Genomic DNA, 12,412 nt, shown 5'->3' with positions numbered 1-12,412 from the left:
AGCGTGAGATCAACAGGCGGATCGGTGCAGCGGCTGCAGTGATGCAGTCGCTGCATTGGACCGTTGTGGTAAGGAGGGAGCTGAGCCGAAAGGCAAAGCTCTCTGTTTACCGGTTGTTCTACGTTCCTACCCTCACCTATGGTCATGAGCTTTGGGTAGTGACCGAAAGAACAAGATCGCGGATACAAGCGGTCGAAATGAGTTTCCTCCGCCGTGTGGCTGGGCGCTCCCTTAGAGATAAGGTGAGGAGCTCGGCCACACGGGGGGAGCTCGGAGTAGAGCCGCTGCTCCTCCACGTCGAGAGGAGCCAGCTGAGGTGACTCGGGCATCTGTTCCGGATGCCTCCTGGGCGCCTCCCTCGGGAAGTGTTTCAGGCATGTCCCACCGGGAAGAGACCCCGGGGAAGACCCAGGACACGCTGGAGGGACTATGTCTCTCGGCTGGCCTGGGAACGCCTCGGGATCCCCCCGGAGGAGTTGGAGGAAGTGTCTGGGGAGAAGGAAGTCTGGCAGTCCCTGCTCAGACTGCTGCCCCCGCGACCCGGCCCCGGATAAGCGGCAGAAAATGGATGGATGGATGGATGGATTATGATTCAAGCTTTTTTGTAAAAATATATTCAAGCCTGAAATATGGAAGATGCTTGTTACTTTAGTTAGTCATTTAAACAGGCCAAGGATTTTTACTGATAATAAGTTGGTAGATTAATTTGTTTTTTGCCTAAATAATTAGTTTTTTGTCCAGATTTGCTTGAAAAATGTGCAGTCAAAATACATGGTTTAATATTTTTTCTATGGATCTTTTGAAATATACAGTTTTGTTATTGTCTCTGAGTTTAGGAATGCAAAGGTGCATTAACAATAACACTGCTGTATGTGAATTAGAAATATTTGTAATCTTTAGGCTGTGTAAAAAAAAAAAAATACATTTGTACAATTTACATTTGGAATATTACAAATGTACTTCAATCCATTTGAACAATGGATATGATACTTTGACAGCAATATTCCTTATAGATACCACTAAAGACATGTTTTTGTGTCAAGGTGTAGGTCAGGGCTTCTCAAAGTGTGGAGGGGGGGGGGCAAAAGCGTGTCAAGGGGCGTGTCAAGGGGGGTGTGACACTGAGCAACAGAAAGACACCCAGTGCCAACACGGGGTTAATCTTTAAATATGAGAGAGCATGTCCCTCTGTCTCTGTCCCTCCTCTGTCCCTCCTCTGTCTCTCCTGTCTCTGTACCTCCTCTGTCTCTCCTGTCTCTGTCCCTCCTCTGTCTCTCCTCTCTCTCCTCTGTCTCTCCTCTGTCCCTCCTCTCTCTCCTCTGTCCCTCCTCTGTCTCTCCTCTGTCTCTCCTCCTCCTCCTGAAGTCTAAAAAATGAAGTCTGGCGGTGATGTAACACTTTGGATACCAACTGCCATAAAACACCAAACGCTGAAACTTTTTTTTATCTCGCCAGAAAAACTTAGAAGCTCTGATGTAGGTTCTATTCATAAACAAAGATATTTGGATTAAAAAATATATATATATTATAACAGTCAAAGGAATGGAGTTAGAGGCATACTTAGTTTAAACATTCACGTTTCACATGTGACCACATACAACTTTCATAAGATAAGATAAGATAAGATATTCCTTTCTTGTCCCACATGGGGAAATTTCATTGGTGCAACGCAGGCAGATACAGAGGTAGATACAGAAGAACAGATCACTTATAAGAAGTTTGGAAAAACACTTTCAGAAGAAGATCTCCTATAAACAAAAACTCCCATAGACAAAACCCAACAAGGGATGGAGGGGAAAAAATAATAAAGATAAAAATAAATAAATAAATACATAAATACTATTGCATGTGATCACGACAGTAATTGCACATGTATAGTCAACACTTATGTTTCAATTTGTTTTGTTTGGTGAATGTAGAATTTGCCAAACTAATTGCCATTTTCTTATTATAGTCCACATTTGTGTCATGTAAATGATATGTTCAAATGTCAGTCTTTCCGTCTGTCCAAAAGCATACAAACATGCATTTATAAGCGGGGTAAATTCTATGCATTTGTTTAAAAGATACATCGTCATTATTTATGAGACATATTTTTAGATTAGATTAGATTAGATTCAACTTTATTGTCATTGCACAGAGTACAGGTACTAAGACAACGAAATGCAGTTAGCATCAACCAGAAGTGCAAAACTATTATATTTGATTCAAAGTCCATCCTTTTTCCATATAGGGTCAGTTTTTCCAGTAGAAATAGCTGAGACGCAGAGAAAATCTCTTGTTGAAACTGAGCATTCTTCTGTTCTTACAGTCACGAGTAAAAATAGATGGATTTGGATTTGGTGCGGCGTCAGTGGCTACGCACGCTACGTCACGACGCACGCCCTGTTGTGACCACGCCTCTTCCTGGACTGACGGCGCAGCTTCACGAAACTGTAACAATAACGTCCTCCGCGCCACATTCCACTCTCTAAAAGACAAACCATTCAGCGTTTCACCGCGATCACAGCTTTGGTGAGTACTTTCTCTGACACACAGAGTTGTACGTTCATGTTTAAATGGTTTACGTAGTTTTTCTCGTGTCTCGCCTTTGCTAGCTCGCAGCCATGCTAGTTATTGTTTGGAGCAAAGGTTGCGCTTTGAACAGTTCACGCCCATTTTTAACCTTAGTTTGATATTAAAAACTGCTAAAACAGCCAAAATAACTGCTTTAAGATGTAGATTATGCCTAAAGAACGAAACAATCCCTCGTTTACCTTCCTGAGCCTGACTTTTAACTTAATTAACCTCAGGCAGCATTAACAACAGGTTAGTAACAGTTTTATTATGTCAGTAGGATTTAAACTGTTAAATATTTGACCTTTCCAAGTTTCTCCAGGACTAAACCAGAACTAAAATATGTCTTGAACCAGGTCTAACTCAGTTCTTACGTTTACTGAAAACACAAACCATTCCTTTTGTATATACTATTCACCACCGTCTTTTTTTAATCCATTTTTTTTTATTAGAGAGCTAAAGTCAGTGGGGTATTGACGTAACATCCTTTTAGGCGTTGTTTACTCTGTTACAATATTTTTTACACATCAATTTATTTTTAATAGGATTATAAGGATTACAGCAGTAGAAAAGCGAGAGTATAGAGTCGAGTTTACAGGACTTTTGGGAGTGATTGGACAGGTAAATCTGTTAAAATACACAAGAGCTTTTAGAATTTTGCCAGGGCCTCGCCCCATTTCTGGTTGATTCATTGAAAAACATCTTTATAGAAAAAGGTGTTAAATTACAAACCATAGTATCTGACTTGTGTTAGTGCTCCTTTTACGCCACAGTTTTAGACGGCTGTAGAAATACAGTAGATCTGTTTTTTTTCAGGTTTTGCTTCTCCTTAAAACTAAATAAATATGATTGTAATATTTTTATAGCCCTAACGACTAACCATTATTGATAAGTGAGTCCAGTCCAATTCACTTCTACAGAGCACATTTGTAAACAGAAACAGTTTTTTACAGCACAATGCACGTAAAGATGGATGTGGTTTCCCCTTTTCAGTGGAGGTTTCTTTGGTAATTTATCTTTTAAATAAAATGTGTAGAAAGCCATATTTTCCCCATTGTTAGTTTGTGTGACAAAAGTGGAGTAAAATTAACCAACACGACACAAGGGTTAATAACAGAGTTGTTACTTTACACTAAAGGAAAACTGTTTTGCCTTTTGTCCAATCCATTCCAAATCAAAAATAATATTAATGAAACCAGGACTGGCCCAGGTCTAGTGTGGCTTGGACACTATAAATGAGTGAAATTAGAAATAGTTACAGTAGTTTTTATATCAGCTCTTTGCTTCCAAATTATTATTATTATTTTTGAAAAGGATCTTCAAAAGGTTAATGTTTAACATTGCCTGTTCTATTACATTCCTACTGACTGCCAGAGGACGGTGCTTAGCACCTGGATATCTACATGTGTGCGCAGCACATAGGTCAAGGTTAAATACCAACATAGTCACATCCACCCATATATACCCAGCGCTCTTTTCTTTCTACATTTCTCGCATCAGCGATAGGTCGAAGTTCCTTCTTTGGAATATTGCTTTGGATTTTAAGCCGTTCTCGCTTGGAGCCTCACATATAGGAGCTGTGCGTCGCGTCATCCGGAGGCTGCGAAACAGTATCTCATTTTTGTCTTTTACCATCACCTGCAGTGAGTATCATTTGCCGTTTTTTGGCTAAATATTGACGTTACGCTGTGTGTTGACAACGACTATTAGCTGGCTAGTCCTCATATTTTGGGCGGCCAGTTTACACAGCTAATTATCGGCTTGTCTGCGGACTTTGATAACATTTCGTATCTATTCAGAGCCTGCTAAGCTAGTACACCAGTGCCTCGTGAGTGTTTTTTACGTCCGCGTTGTAAGCTCGTCATAACCTGCGCCCCGTGAGTGACTCTGCTCCTGTGGCTTGACTGTTTATTGGCTTGTCTTGTTGTATACTTAGGTTTTATTTAATTTTTTACCACCTGCGTGATCCGGTGCATCGTGAGGGCTTTTCGCTCCAACGGCACCGTACTTACTGACTATTCTCAATCTCAACCGGTGTTCCGTGAGTGCTCTCCGCTCCTGTGACAACGCAAGTCTGGGACTCGTGAATGTTTCTCCCGCTTACTAACTCTGTTGTTACTGCCTCAGTTTGTGGCGAAGGTAGCTTGTGCGTGTTCACCCGTGCCTCCTGATTAAGTGCTGTACATGAGCCAGTGACTCATGAGTGCTATTTGCTCCGGAAAGCTCACAACATGATGTCATCCTTGTTGCATTGTTGCAACAGTCGCTTGGCTCCTCTAAGCCCAGAAGATGACCAAACTCTATGTCCACATTGTCTAGGGATTGGACATATGAAACAGGTTCGCACAGAAGATGCCTTTTTTAATTGTATCTCCATTCCACTGGCAGACAGGACCGCTAGACTGGCGGCAGTTGAGAGTACTATGCCTAAACTGACTCTTGCCTCTAGTCCTGTTAAGGACCTTAAACGCTGCAAGCGTCCTCACATGGAGGCCCCTGCGGCCAAGAGAAATCATCCTGATCAGGCATTGTCTGCCAAAGTAGACACTTTGGCTTCTGAATTTGCTCAGATTAAGTCCTTGCTCCTTGGTCTGAAACCTAGCGGTCCTCCCACTGTTCCTAGCCCCACTCTGGATGATGAGAAAGACCAGACAGACTCCAGTGCTGATCCCCCTCAAGAAGATGCTATATCCATTGCTGCCTCAGATACTTTTGTTCAGAGCAGATGGTGCAGATTTTCTGGGGGATCGGCTGTCACTCCCCAAACCCCTCTGTTGTGAGCTCCCGCTCCTCAGACCTGGAGCCCTCGGAGACAGAGCCTGAGTTTTCCTCTGTTCACCTGGCTATTCAGTTGGCCTTATCGAGACTTGGAGTATATACACCTGTGATGGCTGTTTCTACAAGTGCCTTTTTCAAAGTCCCCCAGAAGCCTGTATTCAGTGTTCCGGCCTCTTTGTCATACATTGACCTGCCCATCGTTGGGCAGGTCCCAAATCGTTTACTCATTTCCAAAGGGTATGCAGAACTTTGAGTGCTGTGCACGATGCAACTAAGTACGGATTGGATCGCAAGGCCCTCCGTTGATAGCACTATGGCGGGCCTGGTTGTAGCGCCAGCGAATGCTGCTCGACCGGAAGCCCGTTGCCCACGTCCTCAGTGCAGAGTTACAGATGACCTCATTACTAAAAGCTATGATGCGGTGGCTCAGATCGGTCGCCTGGGTAACTCCCTCTCACCTAGCCATTGCCCTTTCTCAGTCTCTGAAAGAGGCTGGAGCTGACAATCCTGATCAGAGCCCGAGTGATGCTTCACTTCAGGCATTTGCTTACATGTCAAGAGAGCTTGGAAGGCTGAGGTCCACTCTGACCATTGCTATTTGCAAAAGGATGTTTTTTTTGTCCTATCCTCGATCTCAGGCGCGTAAATCATTATGTCAAGGTGCTGCGTTTTCACATGCTGCTTACCACGGATGTCCTGCATGGAAGGGGATTGGTTCACAAGTGTCGACTTAAAGGACGCTTATTTCCATGTACCTGTGGCGCTACACCAAAGACAGTTTCTTCGCTTTGCTTTCGAAGATCAAGCATACCAGAATGCTCCCCTTCGGTCTCTCTCTAGCATATGGCGGCAGTTATTGCGCTTCTTAAAGCCTGCGGAATGAGAATTCTGCCGTACTTGGACGACTGGCTTGTGTGTGCTCGGAGTCGGGACCAAGCACTCAGAGACACTTCCTTTCTGCTGGCCCAAGTGTCACAATTTGGGCTTTCAGTCAACGTTGCAAAGAGCTCATTGACTTCCAGCCAAAAGGCAATCTTCATTGGCATTGCCACCAATTCTGTGACCATGAAGGCTTTTCCGTCCCCTCAAAGAGTGACGGATGTGCTCAATCTCGTTTCTTGTGTTCAGAGGAATCAGAGAGTGTCATTCGGTCTGCTTCTTCAGTTGATGGGCCAGCTTATATCCGTGTCAACATTGATACCTCTGGGGCTTCTGTACTTGCGGCATTTACAGATTCGGCTCAACAATCTGGGCCTACATCCACACTCATAAGGCACCGGGTCACGCAGGTGGTAAAAAATAAGATAAAACCGAATTATACAACAACAAGACAAGCCAATGAACAGTCAAGCCACAGGAGCGGAGTCAACACACAGTGTAACGTCAATATTTAGCCAAAAAAGGGCAAATGATACTCACTGCAGGTGATGGTAACAAAAGTGTGATACCGTCTTGCAGCCTCCGGAGGACGCGACGCACAGCTCCAATATATGAGGCTCCAAGCGAGAACGGCTTAAAGGTCCCATATCATGCAAAATCTACTTTTTAGAGCTTTTAACCTTCTTACAGTGCTATTTGTGCCTCGCTCGTTTTATATGTTGCAAGTACGAAATTATTGTGTCACAATCAGCTCAATAAACTCAATGTGGTTTTAACAGGAACCGGAGCAATGAAGGCTTTTTGGATGTTTCTCGTTTTCCTCGGTGTGGCCAGGAGTGTTTATGGTGAGTACATGAACCGTGAACGCTACGTGGATCATTTCAGTGCTTCATTTATTTTTAATTCTGCTAAAATTGTGGGGATTTGGGGAACTTTATGTTGTAGTTTTGGAGGATTTTCAACCCCAGAAGATTCATTTAAATTGTATTGTTTTCCAACATTAACTCGGTCAGGACTCGGCCAGTTTCATAAAACTTGTTTACTTTCAAAGCTAGACTCCATTGTCCAAGTGTGACTTTCTTTTGGCTCATTTGGGTTTAAAAAGCGTGCTCAGCTTGTCATTTTTAGATGGAAAACTTAGACTTAGGTCTCGAGCAGCCTTAAAGGCCGAGTCTAAATTATTTTGTTTTTAGTTCTAGATAAATGTTACTTAAATTGATCATATTCACAAAATGTGAAGTTGGAAATATGACTGAACATTTTATCGACTATGTTGTTAATAATATGCACATAAGCCTGTCTTTTTCAATATTTCTTCTTTATTCTGTCCGGGTGCGGTGCCTTCTTAGACTTAGAAAGTGCTTAAAATGCACCCGATTAGGCAGGGCAAAAAATTTGTCTGCCGCAACCCGCCGGACTCGGTAAAAATTTTTTTTTTTTTCAAAATTATGCCAAATATTTTTTTTCTCTTATATCTTGCCGACTCACCGAAAAAAAAGCGCAGCGTTGGTGGGTGGATGGGTGGATTTTACAAACAAATTTGGATTTTTTTATGCCTTGAATGTAAAAAAATACAAAATGAATTAACCTACCTACCGACCCACTTGTAAAATGTTGGGTCGAGCCACAGCCAGGGACAAACAAAGACTACAGCGCATTGTGCGCTCTGCTGAGAAGGTGATCGGCCGCGAACTTCCATCTCTGGGCTCTGGGACGAGCAGGTCGGATCACAGTCGTCCCTTCTCACCCTGGACACGGACTATTTGAGCCACTCCCCTCAGGCTGGAGGCCACTCCCCTCAGGCTGGAGGCCACTCCCCTCAGGCTGGAGGCCACTCCCCTCAGGCTGGAGGCCACTCCCCACAGGCAGAAGGCCACTCCCCACAGGCAGAAGGCCACTCCCCACAGGCTGGAGGCCACTCCCCTCAGGCTGGAGGCCACTCCCCTCAGGCTGGAGGCCACTCCCCTCAGGCTGGAGGCCACTCCCCACAGGCAGAAGGCCACTCCCCACAGGCAGAAGGCCACTCCCCACAGGCTGGAGGCCACTCCCCACAGGCTGGAGGCCACTCCCCTCAGGCTGGAGGCCACTCCCCACAGGCAGAAGGCCACTTCCCACAGGCAGAAGGCCACTCCCCACAGGCAGAAGGCCACTCCCCACAGGCAGAAGGCCACTCCCCACAGGCAGAAGGCCACTCCCCTCAGGCAGGAGGCCACGGTCCATCCGGACCAGAACCTCCCGTCACAAGAACAGTTTCTTTCCCGCTGCTGTTTGACTCATGAACACTCCCAAAGCACCTTGCACTGCACTGTTCACTTCCTATTACACCACATAACTTTGTATTTTATTATGTACATATCACCACTTCCTATTGCACTACATAACTTTATATTTTATGTACATATGCCGTTAAGTACTCAGTGTTCATGTTTTTGTTCTTGTGTTATCTTGTATTCAGTGTTCAATGTTCTGATGTTTGTGCTCCACCAAATCACCAGGACAAGTTCATATGTCTGTAAATTTTGTTCATGACAAATGGCAATAAGCCCTATTCTGATTCTGATCTGATTCTGAATAAAACACCTTTTTGTGAATAATTGAAATTTGAGCGATGATAAATAGTTTGGAAAGCATTTGACACTACTTTCAAGCGCGTAGCTTGTGAAATGCTACCACAACATTGTAAACGTTGCCTGCCAGTTTTCTTATTGGCTACTGTAAAGTGATTATGGCTGTTTCCGTGTTTCCTGGAACGACTTTGATGTGAATCGGATGTGAAGAGGCGGTATTGGTCCGTATTTATACATATTAATTATTGCCCACGCATATTAATTAGCCATTTCTATAAAATCATTCACTTCAATAGTACACAAGTTTAGCAAAAACATACTTTGTCTTCTAAAGTGACTGTTAAGAGGCAGAACAGTAAATGTCTAACAAGTAAGCTAAAGACATTTGTAAAATAGATCTGCCTTGAATGGTCATGAAATCATATTATAAATACATTTAAGTAAATTAACTATAAGAAATTGTTGGCTCTGGTGACCCAACAGTAATTATAACACTGTAAACAAGGAAAGGAAGACAAGACAGATTAATATATTTTACTCGCGAGGAGAACGGTCAAGGATAAACGACTCAGTCACAATAAGCGACCAGGGTCAGATCCCTGCTTGTTCTGAGCTCCTTTGGCCGTTCTCACCGCATTTATTGAAACTTCTTCACGCCCATAGTTACATAAAACAAGTTGCCCGAGCCTGAGGGGAGGGGGGATAAACGCCAAGGCAACTTGGAACATAAGATAAAAATAAAAGACATCAAACAAATAATGAGCAAAAGGGAAAGGGAGCTTCCCTTTTCCCGTTCACTCCTAAAACCGTGATTCCGCTGCAGATGTTCACAGCACTCAGGGCAGGTCGACCTTGAGCGTTACTGGACACATCTCTGTTGCTCAAAAAACACATCATTAATACAGTTCATTTCACGACACATAAGAGTAAAATAATAGGAGATAATTATATACATTTTTCTAACAGAAATGATGATGAGAGAGTGACCACTGCTCAAAGCCTTCTCCAGCTCGTCCCAAACACTCTCACTAGGGTTCAGCTCTGTAGTACTTTAGTTTCTGCTTCTCCTGAGATGTTTTCTCTGCTCGATGCTGATTTGACACTTCTCAAACACACTGACACCTGTTCCATGACCACGGGATTCGTCTTTCCACATGGTTGTTTCAGAAATGAGAACCAATGGCAAATGAGCCACAAATTATATCATTTGAATTTACTACTAGGCTGTTTACTACAAATTGGATAAGATAAGATAAGATATTCCTTTATTGTCCCACATGGGGAAATTTCATTGGTGCAACGCAGGTAGATACAGAGGTAGATACAGAAGAACAGATCACTTATAGGAAGTCTGAAAAACACTTTCAGTAGAAGATCTCCTATAAATAAATAAAAACTCCCATAGACAAATAAATACATAAATACCATTGCATGTGATCCCGACAGTAATTGCACATGAATATGTGTCACGACAGCACATAGATTGCACATGAATTTCACAGTAATTGCACATACGACAGAATTGCAACAGCAATTGCACATACGACAGAATTGCACATCAGTATTAGGTTAGGTCAGTATTGCGACGGGATAACGTGACGATCTCCGGGTAAGACGACTGTTGTCCGCAGTTTCATGAGTTCCTCCTTTGCGTAAACGCTGTACGGCGCCGGCAGGTGGGCGGGGCCGGAGCCGGGGGCGGGGCCGGAGCCGGGGGACTCAGAGCCAAGACACATCGCAACGACACGACGAAAACACTCAATCCAGCCGAATAAAGTCAAGAGAGCAGCATACTGTGATCTTGAATTGCCCTCTTCTCACTTCGAGTCCTTTGCACAGCCCTAACCCCTGCTCCTTGTTTCTTACAGGTAATTGTGACAAACCCACAGGCAAAGAAAACATGGAACTGATCACTGAGGTTGTGTTCCCAGCGCCTGACGGCACCTCAGTCAGATTCACGTGTCAGGTCGGCTACAAACCATTGGGATCTGGAACTGTCACCTGCACCAACGGGCAATGGAGCGATTTGAAAATGATATGTGAAAGTAAGTGTCACTTCAGAGTCTGGCTGCACTCTTTCACTCGCTCTCTTTTCTAAATGACAAAACTCTCTCTTATGTAAATCAGAACTCAGTTTGTGCTCAGACCAAAGCCGTCACAAAGCCTTTATGCTGGTTATGACACTGGCACTAAAAAGAAATAGCCTGATATCTGTCATTATTACTTTTAATAGGGTTAAATAGTCTCGTCCATCACCCAAGCTGAAGTCACTGAGGTTGTTCGGAAACTCCTCAGTGGCAGAAGATTCGCCCTGAGTACCTAAAGTCTTTGGATGTTGTAGGACTGTCTTGGCTGACATGTCTCTGCAACATCGCGTGGCGGTCGGGGACCATGCCTCTGGACTGGCAGACCGGGGTGGTGGTCCCTCTGTTCAAGTAGGGGGACCGGAGGGTGAGTTCCAACTACAGAGGGATCACACTCCTCAGCCTCCCTGGTAAGGTCTATTCCAGGGTACTGGAGAGGAGAATCCGACCGATAGTCGAACCTCGGATTCAGGAGGAGCAGAGTGGGTGGGGGAGTCCTTGCCCCAAGTGGAGGAGTTCAAGTATCTTGGGGTCTTGTTCACGAGTGAGGGAAGGATGGAGCGTGAGATTGACAGTTGGATCGGTGCAGGGTTAGGGTTAAGGTTAGCTTCAATGATGCAGTTGCTGCATCAGACTGTTGTGGTAACGAAGGAGCTGAGTTGAAAGGCAAAGCTCTCGATTTACCGGTCGGTCTACGTTCCTACCCTCACCTATGGTCATGAGCTTTGGGTAGTGACCGAAAGAACAAGATCGCGGATACAAGCAGTCGAAATGAGTTTCCTCCGCCATGTGGCTGGGCGCTCCCTTAGAGATAAGGTGAGGAGCTCGGCCACACGGGGGGAGCTCGGAGTAGAGCTGCTGCTCCTCCACGTCGAGAGGAGCCAGCTGAGGTGGCTCGGGCATCTGTTCCGGATGCCTCCTGGGCGCCTCCCTGGGGAGGTGTTCCGGGCATGTCCCACCGGGAAGAGCCCCCGGGGAAGACCCAGGACACGCTGGAGGGACTATGTCTCTCAGCTGGCCTGGGAACGCCTCGGGATCCCCCCGGAGGAGTTGGAGGAAGTGTCTGGGAAAAGGAAGTCTGGGAGTCCCTGCTTAGACTGCTGCCCCCGCGACCCGGCCCCGGATAAAGCGGAAGAAGATGGATGGATGGAGGGTTAAATAGGTGAAAAACCGATTCACTATCAAATAGATATCAAATTAAAATTATAATACAATATGTTAAAATTAAGTTAATTGGAATAGAAATTTCAGACAAAATTTTTTAGGAATTTTGACAAAATTGTTCAAGTGTAGTTGCGTTCAGACTCTATTTAATGTTAAATGTATTACCAATTTGACCCAGCAGTGAATGTCTCAGATGAAAACAATCCAGAAATCACATTGTATGATTTATTTGTATAATTTATTTGTACGTTATTGCTGCAAATAAGTATTTGAATACTTGAGAAAATCAGTGTTAAATATTTGGTACAGAAGCCTTTGTTTACAATTACAGAGGTCAAACTTCAGGTTTCTGGAGTTTATACAAAAAAATCGTACAATGTAATT

The 12,412-nt window shown here is 44.2% G+C and overlaps 1 protein-coding gene across 3 annotated transcripts in view; it reads left to right on the top strand.

The window, feature by feature from the left end:
* Positions 1–2,356: 2,356 nt before the first annotated feature.
* Positions 2,357–12,412, top strand: part of LOC140362955 (complement component receptor 1-like protein) — a 29,148-nt gene continuing 19,092 nt past the window's right edge. For all 3 annotated transcript variants that reach the window (XM_072449253.1, XM_072449252.1, XM_072449254.1), the window contains exons 1-3: positions 2,357–2,514; positions 6,993–7,058; positions 10,649–10,825. In XM_072449253.1, the coding sequence (XP_072305354.1) occupies positions 7,004–7,058; positions 10,649–10,825 (232 nt within the window). In that variant the 5' untranslated portion in view covers positions 2,357–2,514; positions 6,993–7,003. The remainder of the gene's footprint in view (positions 2,515–6,992; positions 7,059–10,648; positions 10,826–12,412) is intronic.

Source organism: Eucyclogobius newberryi, unplaced genomic scaffold, assembly GCF_026437365.1.
Source record: "Eucyclogobius newberryi isolate DKJ021-1_F unplaced genomic scaffold, fEucNew1.0.hap1 SCAF_17, whole genome shotgun sequence".
Lineage (NCBI taxonomy): Eukaryota > Metazoa > Chordata > Actinopteri > Gobiiformes > Gobiidae > Eucyclogobius > Eucyclogobius newberryi.
Note: the sequence above shows the minus strand (reverse complement) of the source record. Positions and strands in the feature narration are given on the sequence as shown.